The sequence below is a fragment of the Benincasa hispida genome, unplaced genomic scaffold (assembly GCF_009727055.1).
Source record: "Benincasa hispida cultivar B227 unplaced genomic scaffold, ASM972705v1 Contig179, whole genome shotgun sequence".
Taxonomy (NCBI): Eukaryota; Viridiplantae; Streptophyta; class Magnoliopsida; order Cucurbitales; family Cucurbitaceae; genus Benincasa; species Benincasa hispida.
The window spans coordinates 323271-338812 of NW_024064356.1; the positions used below are offsets into that span (position 1 = coordinate 323271).

Genomic DNA, 15542 nt, shown 5'->3' on the forward strand with positions numbered 1-15542 from the left:
TTAACATTATGATTTTACGACACTTAATTGCTTTTGCTACCGACAAACTTCACAGGAAAAAACTATGCAAACCTAGAAAAACACAATTAACATGATTTTAATCATTGATGACCTTCGTTTTGTCCTTATGGAAGATCTGTCCTCTTATTCTCTGCTCAATAAATGCCACTCATGATGTTCGAGAGGCATACTCAAAGACGTTGTGACTATGGAGCAAAATGAGAAGGCCCGAGCAAATATCTTAGCACGCCTTTCAGAAGTCTTGGCCAAGAAGCATGAGCCCATGATCACTGCCCGTGAGATCATGGAATCCCTGTAGGGGATGTTCGGACAACCGTTCGCATAACTCAAGCACGATGCTCTTAAAGACATCTTCAATGCCCGTATGCAAGAAGGGGCATCTATTAAAGAACACATTCTTAAAATGATGGTTCACTTCAAAGTGGTGAAGATGAATGGATCTGTCATTGATGAAGCCAGTCAAGTTAGCTTCATTTTGAAATCTTTAACTGAAAGTTTCCTACAATTATGTAGCAATGTTGTTATGAACAAGATTGACTATAACCTGACCACCTTACTCAATGAGTTTCAGACTTTTCAGCCCTTAATGAAAAGTAAGAAACAAAATGGAGAGGCAAATGTTACCTTGTCCTCAAAGAAGTTTTATAGAGGACCGTCCTCTGAAACTAAGTTAGTGTTTTCTTCTTCTAGCACCAAAAAGTGGAAGAAGAAGAAGAAAATGGAGAGGCAAATGTTACATCGTCCTCAAAGAAGTTTTATAGAGGATCGTCCTCTAAAACTAAGTAAGTGTTTTCTTCTTCCAGCACCAAAAAGTGGAAGAAGAAGAAAAGTGGAAAGGGGAAAGCTAACCTATCAGCTGTTGCCCAGAAGGGCAAGAAGGCCAAGGCTACAAAGAGAACATGTTTCCATTGTAATCACGAGGGACATTGAAAGATGAACTATCCCAAATACTTGATAGAAAAGAAGAAGGCCAAGTAAGGTAAATATGATTTACTTGTATGGGAAACTTGTTTAATAGAGAACAATGATTCAACCTGGATAATTGATTCAGGTGCTATTAACCATATTTGTTCTTCATTTTAGGGAATTAGTTCCTGGCGGCAACTAGAAGCTAGGGAGATGATGATGTATGTTGGAACTAAACATGTCGTCTTAGCTATGACAGTGGGAAAGCTCAGACTTTGTTTACAGAAATCTTATATTTTATTAGATAATGTATATGTGGTTCCAGGTTTGAAAAGGAACTCGATTTCTGTTCTTCTTGAACAACAATACTCTCTTAACTTTCAAGTGAAAAAAGTGTTTATTTACAAGAATGGAGTATTGATTTGTTGTGCTAACCTTGAAGATAATTTGTATGTGCTAAGACCGTTAGCAGCTAAAGCTCTCCTTAAAACATTGAAATGTTTAAAACTGCGGTAACTCAAAATAAGACACTTATAATTTCTCTTAAAGAAAATGCCCGTCTTTGGTACATAAGATTAGGACACATCAATCTCAATAAGATTGAGAGATTGGTGAGAAAAAATTTTTTTACTAGTGTGTGAGTCATGTCTTGAAGGGAAAATGACTAAAAGATCTTTTACTGGAAAAGGTCATAAGGCCAAAGAACCCTTAGAGCTTGTACATTCAGACCTCTATGGTCTGATGAATGTTAAAGCAAAAGAAGGGTTTGAATATTTCATCACTTTTACTGATGATTATTTAAGATATGAGTATGTTTATTTAATACAACAGAAGTTTGAAGCTTTTGAAAAGTTAAAAGAGTTTAAAGTTAAAGTTGAAAATGCATTAAATAAAACAACTAAGACATTTTAATCTGATCGAGATGGAGATTTTTTGGATCCTACATTCCAGAACTATTTGATAGAACATAGAATAGTATCCCAACTCTCAGTACCTGGTACACCTCAGCAGAATGGTGTATCAGAGGAGAAATTGAACCCTGTTGGACATTGTTCGGTCTATGATGAGTTATGCTTCCCTACCGAATTCGTTTTAGGTTATGCAGTACAGAGTGCAACTTATATTTTGAACCGTGTTCCATCCAAGAGTGTTGTGAGAAAACATTTGGAATTATGGAACCATTTCAAAATCTGGGGTTGCCTAGCACATCTGCTTGAGGCAAATCCTAAGAAATTGGAACCTTGTTCAAAATTGTGCCTATAAGTTATCCTAAAGGAATAAAAGGTGGTTATTTTTATGATTCTAAAGAAAATAAATTGTTTGTGTCGACAAATACTACATTTTTAGAAGAGGACCACATAAGGGAGTATAAACCTTGCAGTAAGATTTTGTTGAATGAAATTTCCAAGGAAACTACTGAACTTTAACAAGAACTGTTGAAGAATCGAACACCTCAACAAGAGTTGTTGAAGTTGGATCATCTAGTAGGTCAAATCCACTTCAAGTGTTAAGGGAGCCTCAACGTAGTGGGAGGGTTGCAAACTCGCCAGTTAGTTATATGGGTTTAACAGAAATCCTAGCTATAGTAGCTGACAAAGATGTTGAGGATCCACTATCTTACAAGAAGCAATGAAGGATGTTGACAAAGATGAGTGAATCAAAGCTATGGATCTTGAAATGGAGTCTATGTACTTCAATTCTTATTTGAATCTTGTAAATCAACCTTATGGGATAAAACCTATAGGTTACAAATGGATCTACAGGAGAAAACGAGATGCTGATGGGAAGGTACAATCTGCAAGGCTAGACTTATGGCCACAAGTTATACCCAAATTGAGGGAGTTAACTATGAGGAGACTTTCTCACATGTTTCCATGTTGAAGTCTATTTGGATCCTCCTGTTCATTGTCTCATATTATAACTATGAGATCTGACAAATGGATGTCAAGACTGCTTTTTTGAAAGGCAATCTTGAGGAGACCATTTATATGGAGCAGTTTGAGGGATTCATAACCCAAGGTCAAGAGCAAAGAGTTTGCAAGTTTAATCGATCCATCTATAGATTGAAGCAAGCTTCTCAATTATGGAATACAAGATTTGATACTGCGATAAAATATTATGGCTTTGATCAAAATATTGATGATTCTTGTGTTTACAAGAGAATCATCAACAGTTCAGTAGCCATTCTAGTGTTGTATATAGATAATATCCTACTCATTGGGAATGATGTAGGTCTACTGACTGAAATTAAGAATTAACTAGCACCCAATTCCAAGTGAAAGATTTGGAAGAGGCACAGTTTATTCTGGGCATTCAGATCTTTAGAGATCGAAAGAACAAAACTCTAGCCCTGTCTCATGCATCGTACATTGACAAGATGCTTGTCAAATTTTAGATGCATATTCTATGAGGGGTTTACTCCCTTTCAGACATGGAGTTACATCGGTTGTTGGTAGCCTGATGTATGCGATGTTATGTACTAGACCTGACATCTATTATTCGGTGGAAATAGTCAAAGATATCAGTCTAATCCGGGACTTGATCACTGAATAACCGTTAAGAACATCTTCAAGTGTCTACGAAGAAGGAGGGACTAAAAAGCGTATGATACAAAGCATCAACCTACAGAAAAACGAATTGCTCGTGTATGGTTCTAAGGATTTGATCCTTACAGGATATACGGACTCTGATTTTTAGACTGATAAGAATTTTAGGAAATCCACATCAAGATCAGTGTTCACTCTTAACGGATAAGCAGTAGTCTGAAGGAGCACCAAACAGGGGTACATTGTTGACTCCACTACGGAGGCTGAGTACGTAGCTGCTTGTGAAGCTGCTAAGGAAGCTGTGTGGCTTAGGAAATTTTTGACTGATCTGGAAGCGGTTCCAAACATGTCAAAGTCCATCACCCTTTATTGTGATAATAGTGGTACTATGGCTAATTCACGAGAGCCTCAGAGTCATAAGCGTGGGACGCATATAGAGTGGAAGTATCATCTCATCCGAGAGATTATGCATCAAGAGGACGTGATCGTCATGCAGATAGCTTTGAAGCATAATGTTGCTGATCAGTTTACAAAGGCTCTCACGGCTAAGGTGTTTGAGGGTCATTTTGCAGAGTATGGGTCTACTAGGACAGGCCACATTTAGTCTAGGCCAAGTAAGAGATTTTGTACTGTGCGCATTTTATGCCCTAGTTTATTGCTTTATGAACTTGTATATTAGTATGACTTTTATATTGTAAACCTCACTAGCTTTAGGTCAAGTGGGAGATTGTTGGGATTGATGCCCTAAATCTCGTAGGGTTCTGTAGTTTGTAATTGTATTCTACAAATATTTTATTTATTTAATAAAATATTAGTTGTTTTATTTGACATTAAGTAGCATTAAACTCACAAAACCAATAAACTAACATCCAAGGTTATCATCTGTAGCTTAAACATGTATGTAAAGATATATGGGTGGATCATGTTTAAGTGATAATCTAAATGGTTTGTAGTAGATGGATAAATTCGGATACCTTATCCTTGTGACATTACGAATACGACCCGCTTTGTAGATGCTATAATTGTTGTAAAGTGCTACAAATGATCTGACCCTGGTCATTCATATGGAGACATGTAAGCGGGTGTATTCTATAAAAAGGAGTTTGTATAAGACCAGACCACGAAATAACTAGTCTCATTATATGACGCCGTTCATAATAAAGACTTACATTTCACCAGGATGACCATATGTGACATGACCTAAATCTTGAGTGAGTTGTGAACTCCTGCCTATGAAGGCGGTCATTTGATTTGTATGGGTGAAAATGGCTAGATCGTCGACACAATAAGCCTACCATTTTGGGGATTCGTCTGATTGGGGAGTTGGGAACACAACTACACAAGACGGAATTCACTCATTCCCTGACGTCAAGGTAAGTAGATAAATTACTCCCTTAAGGGTTGATTTCGAAACTTGAACAATGTGGTGCCACACCCTCTCCTGGCCCAAGAGGGGTTTGGTCATAGTTAGACCGTGACTTATGGTTCAATAAAGGGATTAATGGTACTTAAGGAGTTAGATGTAACTATAAGGGCAAAATGGTAATTTTAGTCTAGTTGTACTTATGAGCAATTGATGAAGAGTCATCGCACTGTTGACTAGTTATATCCAATGGACATAGAAATATATCTGTAGTGTGAAGAGTGCAGTTGTTGGTCTTTAGTGGAGTGTCCGACAATTAATGAATGTTGGATAATGATTTAATTAAAGGAGTTTAAATCATTATTCAAGTACCACTAGAGCTTTAAGTTACAGGTCCATGAGGTCCCCTCTGTAGCTCAACGAGAATTAAATGAGAATCAATTTTTGATTAATTTGAAATGTTCAAATTATTTGAAGGAATTAATTATATATGATATAATTGCTATAATGTATATGATATATTACATATAAAGTTTATTTGAGAGGGACTAAATATTTGAATATGATTCAAATATTAACTATATGAATCAATATAAATGGGATTTATATTAAATACCATTGAAGAAAGAAATAAGACTATAGGTTATATTGTATGTGATACAATATTAAACCATTGGTTATATGTTTTATATCATGTAACCTATACCTGTCTCTTATACACATCTAGATGTGTATAAGAGACAGGGCATGCTGCAGCCACCTATTTTTATCCGCCTTTATTTAAATTAATTTATTTTTATTTTTAATTTTAATTTTGTATTAAAGGGAGGGAAATAAATTTCTTCCCCTGATCTCTCTCAACTCACGTAAAGTTACGTGAGATTTGATGGGTGATTTTTTTCTTTTACATAGAGAATACAAAAGGATTCTCTAGAAATAAAAATCCACATATTACTCTCCCTTTCCTCTCAATCTCCTCTCAATCTCTCCCTCTCTTCCAAATATTTAAGAACCCATAAACTCCTTAATGATTCTCATCTCAATAAAGAATATAGGAGGTTCTAATTAGTGGTGCCCAATTTGGTTCGTTTGCATTTTGTTCGTGATCAATTCTGAAGAAGAGGATTCATGAAGAAGGTTATTCTTCAAAGGTAAAGGTTTCTTGAAACCCTAAATTTCCTTTTTCTCTAATTTTATTATCATGTTATAAATTGCTTTTTATGCATATTTTCTTCTGTGAAATTTCGTTTCTGTAAAATAAAATTTGGGACCAATCTCCACGTTTCCGCTTAGGGCCTTCACAGGTTATTTCATTATTATCCTCATTTACTTCAATATCCTTATGAATTCTCATATCTAGGATTTCTTCTAGAACATCCATATTCTTATCTGAGTCATTTATTGATTATTTCTTTTTCTAGGATTTTTATCTTTGGAACCGAATGAACTATCACGCTTTTGGCATGTTCCAGACTCATTAGTGACAACCTATTGCGTTTAGTGGAACATTTGCAGCTGGTATATGTGACTTTGTCACTTTATTAGTATTTATAAATGCATTTGATAACTGATTTGCTATATTTGCAAATGTATTATTTTCTCAACTTCAAGTTCATATTGATCTATACAAAGATCTAAATGAGATAAAAACGATGCATTCCATGTAATTTCTTTTTCCAACTTTTTAATTCCTCCCTTTAATGTTGGAAAGTTTGTCTAATTAAAATGACAATCAGCAAATCGTGCAGTAAATACATCATTCGTCAGGGGGTTCAAGATATTTAATAATTGATGCGGAATCATATCCAACATATATTCTTAGCCTCCTTTGAGGATTCATCTTAGTACGTTGTGATGTAGCAATTGGAACATATACTACACATATAATAATTCTCATATGGGAAATATCTAGCTCATGGTCATAAGTTAATTGTAATGACGAGTACTTATGATAAGCTACTGGTCTAATATGTACAATTGACGTTGCATGCAAAATAAGCATATCCCCATACAGATGTAGGAAGCTTAGCTCTTATAAGCAATAATCTAGCAATTAACTGTAAATGTTTTATGAATGATTCTGCTAAACCATTTTGAGTATAAACATGGGCTACAAGATGCTCAACACTTATCCCAATTGACATACAATAATTATCAAAAGCTTGGGCTGTAAATTCATCAACATCATCAAGACGAATGGTCTTACTTGTATGATCAGGAAATTATGCTCTTTAATTATTTGAGCAAGTAAGCTTGCAAATGCAAGATTTCAATTTGATAATAAGCACACGTTTGACCATCTGCTGGATGCGTCTATTAATACCATATAATATTTAAATGGCCCATTTGATGGGTAATAGGTTCACATATATCACCATGAATTCATTCTAAAAATGTAGGGGATTCAATTCCCTCTTTAGCTGATGATGGTCTAATTATCAATTTTCCTTGAGAGCAAGCATCACATGATAATGTACTAGATTTGAAGAATCTTTTGGCTCTTTAATGGGTGTCCATTTGAATTATCAATAATTCTTCTTATCATTATAGACCTTGGATGACCTAATTTATCATGTCAAATTATAAATATGTCTGGATTCATAAACTTCAGGTTCATAGTTGCATATGTTTCAATTACTCGTATATGAGTAAAATATAATCCAGAAAATAAAGCAGGCAACTCTTTCAATATACATTTTTCATATGAGACAGTATGATATGATATAAAGATATTCTATATTATTCTTTCTATCAATCTCAATATGATAACCATTGCAACGTATATCTTTAAAATTAAGTAGATTTCTCTTTGATTGACTAGAGAATAATGCATTGTCAATTGTAATTTTTGAACCTCTAGGCAAAACAATATTTGCTTTTCCAAAGCCTTCAATCAAGTTTGCAGAACTTGATACCATATTGACTTTTTTTTCCAACATTGTTAGTTTGGAAAAATATTTTCTACTTGTAAGTATTGTATGTGTAGTTGCACTGTTTGCTATACATAGATCTTCTTTACTCATTTTTTAGTACCCAACATATAAAAATGATCTAGGTTTTTTCATTAAAAAAATAATACAATAATAAAAACAACATTTGTAGTATACAAAATTCTATATTAACCAAGGAAAAAAACATGAAAATAAAAAATGAACAACATTAATACTAATTATTCTCAAAATCAAAAGAAATGCTTGTTATGCCATCAATTGTGTCAATTTTCTCTTCAGGAGATTTGTAAAAATATGTCGCATTCAAATTTGTTATATTGGATGGGTAAAATATTTCATTATCCTAGTATCCAAAATTTGCTTCACATTTTTTCCTTTTTCCTTGAAGGAGACTTGATAGAGATCAACTAAGTGTTTTGATGTACTGACAAGTACGTGACCACTGATCAGTCATTCCACATTGGAATAATTTATTTTCAACATTTTTTGAACTCTTATCTTGTGGGATTTTTCCTTTGTGTTGGTCATTTTGTGTGGTTCTTTCGAAATTTGAATGATTAGAATAACCACCACGAAAATAATAATTATTTTTTTCTGTCACGACCTCGACCGTGACCACGACTTCGACCACGATTTTTAACATTCACAACATTCACTTCAGGGAATGGTATTGTTCCAGTTGGCCGAGATTCATAATTTTTCATTAATAACTCGTTATTTTGTTTGGCCACTAGAAGACATGAAATTAGTTCAGAATACTGATTAAAACCTTTCTCTCGATATTGGAGCATATCTGAAATGTAGAAAAATGTCTTCTCTAACATATTGATTTAAAATTATGGAACCTCAAGTGCATCCATTTATGATGAGCTTAAGGAAGAAAAATTGTTTTCCGATGATCACATTTTTTTGGCATCTAGGTGCATTTGGCATCAAGCACTAATGACAAATAATTATTATCATTAATATTAAATGCAACAAATTCTAATTTTATATTATTTGCATAGTAACACTATTACAAAATAAATAAATATTAAAATAACTTGAATATAATATATAAATATATGAAATAAATAAATAACAAAAGTAAATAAAATAAAAGGGATGGATTTCTCCACTTTCTCCAATCTTTTTGGATTTTGTCGTGTTCCAAAACCCACAAAATGTAATTTGGCAAATAGGACGTAGATTACATGGACACTAATAATACGTATGGACATCTATGACGCCTCAAAGTTTTGTATTAAAAAAAAGAAAGAAAAAAAAAAAAGGAGATTTGGTGGTTAATTTAGGAAAAAGAAAAGAGAATTAGGGTTATAAAGGTGTGTGTTGGAGACCTTGGGTTGCGTAATAAAAAATCTTTTTCTGTTTTCCCTTCGTTCTTTCCTCTTCCGGAATCGCGAAACCCCCCCCCCACCACTGTGCATCTCGCCGTCGCCGCTTCGCGCCTGTTGCCAAGCGCGTCTCGCCGTCCGTCCGCGCTCGATCGTCGGTTTCCAGCCGCACTCGCCGATCGTTGTTTTCTTTTTCTTCTCCGTTCGTCGACCGCGTGCCACCTAGCCGAAGCCGTCGTCGAGCGCACACCAGAAGACACACAGATCCGTTTCGTCGACCGCGCGTCGCCTAGCCGAAGACTTTGTTCGCGCCGCTGCGAAGCTCGACCACCGACGACTCGCAGCTGCGCCCTCCCACTGTTCGTCGCGCGCGTCAGACCTCCAGCAGTCGCATCGCGCGTCGAGTTCGCCCAGTCCGCCGGCCTAACCCAAGCGTCGGTCACCAGTTCTGACGCGGACGTGCCGGTTGCCGAATCATGGTTGGTTCCGCCTGATTCTTCTGTTCGGGATAAGTTTGGTTAGCTAACCTTCACCATGAAATTTGTGATTGGTTTCAACAACGTGTGGCGGTGAAGGAAGTTGTTTTGGGACAGTTCATTATCGGTTTACTGCCAGTTGTACTCTAAGTTTTTGATAAGCTTGTTGAAAAAAATTCTTATGTTATGTACGAGGAAACTCTGATGAAATCTGATATGGGTAGTTTATGAGTAGACTGAGTACTGTGGACTGGGGATAATGTGCTAAGGTTGTTGTATGAGTTGTTTGATGTATGAGTAGACTATGATAAAGTTGATGTATGGGTAATGGTGTTAATGTTGGGTGCTGATTCATGACCTTGATTGCAGGCTTATGTTTAATGATTGTTAGGTCTAGGATTCATGATTGTATGCTTACCTTCATATGAGATTTTAGTGGTTGATAGTGTTACCATTGGGCTATGTACATCACATGTGTGAGCCTCTTTCGGGCCCACACTCTATACTTATGTACGGTGTCCTCCTTGGGATCACTACTTGTGTTTATGCCTATGACCTTTGACTTTGTGTCACTACTTGCGTGTCTTTGGGTTCGCTTCGCCCTTATGCCTATGCCTATGATGTCCTTGTGCATTGGCCCAGTTAACACATCACTCATCCTTTTCTTTCCCATGATAAGGGAGATCCGTGACCTGTAAAGAAAATGTGGCATACATGTAGGAAAGTAGGGTTGTTACACGTCATAATATTTATAATAGTGATTATATTTTCATAATTCATAAAAAAAAATATTAATACTTTTTTTAATTAAAAAAAAAGAACGACGATATAGTTTGAGTTACATCCCATTTTTCTAGATCTATTTGGTCTCTAATTTGAAATAAAAAATTCATAATTTTTTAACTTTCAATTTTGTGTCGGATAATTTATCAATTTAAAAAGGTTTAATATGTATATGAACTTTTAGTTTTGTATCTAATATGTAATTAACTTTTTTTAAATTTAAAACATTAATCGATCTATTAGATATAATTTAAAAAGTGTGTTGTGAATTTTAAACAATATCTAATAGGTCAAGGATCTATTACACACAAAATTGAAAGTTCATATCCATCAAATAAAGTGAAAAGCCACGTTGGCTACTAAATAAAGAACCATTGTCATTTGCTACCACTAAAGTTTTATATGTGAGTCTAAAACTTTAAAGGATTCCTATTTCGAAGGTAGTTTTGAAATGTTTATGAATGTTTATAAGTAATAAACTTTTAAAAGTATGGAGATACGAAACAAATGATAAAGTTTAAGGAGATTTTCTACGGATAACCAATTTTAGAAGACCTAAATGATATTTGATCAAGTTATTAAAAGATATATTTTTTTGACCATCTAGTTATGTCATATTATCTTGAAATTACCAAAATGAAATATTGTACATGCAGGTAGGGATCTTCTTCCTCTTGTGTCGTTGGGTTTAGGGTTTTTTTTTTCTTGTCGTCTTTTTTCTTTCTATTTCCAATCATACTCTCACTCTTTGCTATTCTAGCGAGAGTCAAGAGTAAGAATAAAAAACAAATATGTATAGTAGCGAGAGTGAAGATTCTAACACATATGCACAATTAGGTCATTTCATAATTTTCGTTGACGATGACCCAAACAATGGTGTGTAATTTTCCCATGTTTTTTTTTGTTTAAATACTACTTTGGTCCATATACTTTTGGTTTTGTTTATTTGTTTCTTGTACTTTCAAAATATTCTTTTTAGTCTATATATTTTGATTTTTTGTTCATTTTGTTTCTTATATTTTCAAAATGTTTATTTTGGTCTTTATGCTTTCAACTGTGATTCATTTTTGTCCTTGAACCTTAAAATAGTGATCATTTTGGCCACTTCAAAATGATATAAAAATGAAATGAAAAGATCAAAGTGATCACTTTTTAAAAGTACATTATTAAAATAAATATTTTGAAAGTATAAAGACCAAAATGAAATAAAGTTAAAGGTATAAAGACCAAAATTAACATATAAAAAATATAGAGACCAAAATGAATAGAATGGAGTCAAAATATTATTTAAGCTTTTTTTAATTTAAAAAAAAAAAAACTAATTATCTCAATTGAAGGACATTTATTTTATAATTTAGCAACAAAAAACAAAGGTATATATATACTCAACAAAGATTCACAAATATGTGGCGTAAAAGGAAGTTATCGTCTTCATTGCACAGCCAAAAAAGAGGAAGAAATGTCTGCAACAATCAAACACTTATTTCTTTCTCCTTCAAATCCAATTCATCTCGCCACAATCTCCACAAAATTTCTCAAATCTCACCTTTCCTCCACCAACGTCTCCCACAAACGCTTAGGTTTCTCAACACCGCGTCTCAAAATCGTGAAATGTAGCTCGGATTCGAACGATGAAGCTCGAAACGATTTCAATTTGAAGAATGCTCTGTCCAGCATGGTCGGTGAGCAAGTTGAGGAGCTTTTGAACAGGGAAGAGAACAGGAGTTTGCTCGATGGCTTGGAGAAGGCGTCAATGAGAGTTGAAATCGCGAGAAAACAGCTTGCTGAGATCGAGAAACAGGAACTTGAGCTTAAACGATTCAAGGATTATGTTAGCCAGCTCGAAAATAGAGCATCGGAGGTTTGTTAATTGATTTCTTGATTGATTGCAAAGCATTCTTTTCTTAATTATTTGAGCTTTCGACGTTTATTAGTTCATCTTTATTTCTTTCGTCATTCGTTTCAATCCAAAGCAAGAAATGCTCGACAATTTGAAGATTACATTAAGCAACTTGAAAATAGAGCTTTAAAGTTAGTTAATCCTTTAGATACTCTGATGATATGTTTGGGATTGATTCTGAAGTGATTAAAATCATTTTTTCAAAATCACTAAGAAAATGCTCTTAATCATTCCAATGAAAAGGAATGTATTTGAAAGTGTAAAATTCTAATTATAATTTTAACCGTTTCAAAATCACTCTCAAACATTCACTTAGTATGCAACATAACACTCCTTTGTTATCTGCCTAATTGCAAACCAAGAACATGCGATACTATAAGATTCAAGTATTATATTCGCCCTGCTTGAAAACATAGCTTAAGAGGTTTGTCAATCTTTTAGATGCTCCTATTGTGCAATGAAGTGTTCTTTCTTTCATTACTTATCTTAATGCACACCAAGAAATCAAGGATGCTCTAGGATTCAAGGATTATATTCACCAGCTCACGGTTTGTTTAATTGATCTGTTACCTACTCTCTTGTTGTGTGTTAAAGCACTCTTTTGTGATTTCCCTGTGAGGAAAACAAAGCGTCAGAGGTTTGTTAATCAATCTCTTATATACTCTTGCTGAATCTGTTTGAATGAAAACCAAGAAATTGAGGATGCTGTAGAGTGTGCATTTTGCAAATTTCGTTTCTTTGTGGCTGTTTAGAATCGTATTTAGTGAAATACGAATCCTTGCTTGTATTAGCTGTCTTGGAAGCTATCTAACAAAGGGCGATCTATTTGGATTGATTTTCTAAGTGTTTAAAAATTTGATTTTAAGAAATCAATCCAAACATGTTCAAAGTATGTCTATTTTAACAATTGTTACTGAAAATTTCAGCTGAGAGACCGCGAAATGGCCGTTGATTCAGGCGAGAGAAAAATGGTCAACTTTACTTTATTTGATCCAGTGTAAAATTGAGCAACTAGCCTAGTAAATCCTCTTTCCTCGATCATTTTGAATTGTTGGGCTGGGTAGCAATTAGGATCCTTCGCTTATTCAAGTCAAATATACATGTTGTTTCCAAATAAAAATAGTATTGATATCAACTAAAAATAATAATAAGATGTGGATCATCTTGCTCATTTTAGATTGAAGAATGTCAAAAGGAGATATTGGAGGCAAGAGGGATGATCGAGGAGGCCGAGCGCTCTCTCGCACAAAGTGAGGGTGGAAATGCTGTAAGAGATGGGGAAGATGGGGCACTTGACAGAGATGAAGAGAGATTGGAGTCTGTAAAAGCAGCGTCCATTTCAGCCATTGTTGGCACACTTGCAGGGCTGCCAATCTTTCTCAATCAAGTGACCAGCACTTCTCCGCTTCTACTCCCTACAGCAATCACATTTATTAGTTGTGCCTTGTTTGGAGTTACATTCAGATACACTGTAAGGAGAGACTTGGATAATATTCAGCTCAAGACGGGAACAGCTGCCGCTTTTGGCTTTGTTAAAGGTACCGAAAATAGCTCATTAACTAAGATCTCGGTTGGTAATCATTTTGTTTTTTGTTTTTGTTTTGAAACTTAAGTCTATGGACACTACCTACACCTCTAAATTTCTTCCTTTGTTAACTATTTTTCACCAATGGTTTAAAAAACTAAGCCAAATTTTGAAAACTAAAAAAAGTAGCTTTCAAAAAGTTGTTTTTGTTTTTGAAATTTGGCTAAGAATTCAACTATTGTACCTAAGAAAGATGCAAATCATTGTAAAAAAAAATGTAGATGAAATACGCTTAATTTTCAAAAACAAAAACAAAAAACCAAATGGTTACCAAACAAGACCTCGGTTTAAAGTTTTTGATTTTTGAAAATTAAGCCTCAAAACACTCTTTCCACCTCTAAATTATTGTTTTATTATATACTTTCCAGTTTCTACTAAATAACCAATCCAATTAAGTTTCGAAGACTAAAAAAAATAGGTTTTAAATACATGTTTTTGTTTCTGAAATTTGACTAAGAGTTCAACTCTTTACTTAAAAAAGGTGAAAACCATGGTAAGAAATTGAGAGTAAATAGACTTAACTTTCAAAAATCAAATGGTTATCAAATGAAGTTTAAATAATTGAATTATCTTGTCAATCTGAAAATAATTCAATGGTTGAAGACATCAATTCCTGTCTCAAAGGTCAATGATTTGATCTCTATTCTCCAACTGTTGAACTATATAAAATAGTTTAAAAAAATTGAATTATTTAAACACAGTGACGATTGAGAAAGTTATGTCGTTGATAAATGCAGGTCTTGCAACACTAGATGGTGGAGTCCCTCTGGAGTTGAATGCCGAGAGTTTGTCTTCACATGTTTTTGATGCTGCTGTGTATGTATCTGAAAACCTTTATGTATTTATTTCTGCTGCTGTTGCACTAGATTACTGTTTCAAGATGAGGTTATTGAGCCCTTTTCCTATAAGAAAATCAATATCAAGGGTTAATTAAAAATAAAGTTCATTTCAAGAATATTAAACTCAGCTCATGTTACCCAATTCCCTCAACCTATATAGGCTATAGCTAACAACACATGACTTGGTATTTCCATAAACCATATATCTTAGAAATTTGATCAATAAGTATACGCTTATTACGTATGATGGAGGGAGTAAACCTATAACTTCGAAGTCGATAGTACATGTTGTATAGCAATTGAGTTACGCTCATTTTGACCCTTAACATCTGTCATCCTTCAAGATTTTAAGAGGAATCTTTAAAAATTTATGATTAGATAATTGTATAATTTAGTTAGCATTGGTTTAGGTGTCGATTATATATTAATCAATCATTTCTTTAGGATTGTATTCTTTCTGAAATGATTTTGAATATAGAACTTCGTTTTTGAAGAGTTTTCTCTCTAACACTAAGGGATGAATTTCCATCGTGACCCGTTCGCATTAATTTCAACAATGGCCTCAACTCACATGTTGTATTAATATACTTCTTGACTATGTACCTACTCTCTATAATAACAACACTTCATTTTTATTTTTTCTTTTTTTAGCTACATTTGCCATTGACATCACCAATGGAAGGATCTAAAACCACCTTACATCCAATACGAACAACACTTTCAACCACTATAACTCAATCTAGTGGTCAATACAAGCCACGTAAATAATAAAAGATTTAAAGGAATGAATCGAAGTTATAGTGAGCATCTATTAAAAATTTTAATATCTAACATATTA

At 34.2% G+C, this 15542-nt stretch overlaps 1 protein-coding gene across 1 annotated transcript; it reads left to right on the forward strand.

Annotated features, from left to right (window-relative positions):
• Positions 1–11791: 11791 nt before the first annotated feature.
• LOC120068995 lies at positions 11792–14831 on the forward strand. The gene is made up of 3 exons (XM_039020638.1): positions 11792–12241; positions 13458–13818; positions 14603–14831. Exons 1-3 carry the CDS (start codon positions 11840–11842, stop codon positions 14797–14799), a joined length of 960 nt encoding a protein of 319 aa, XP_038876566.1. The 5' UTR covers positions 11792–11839; the 3' UTR covers positions 14800–14831.
• Positions 14832–15542: the final 711 nt, after the last annotated feature.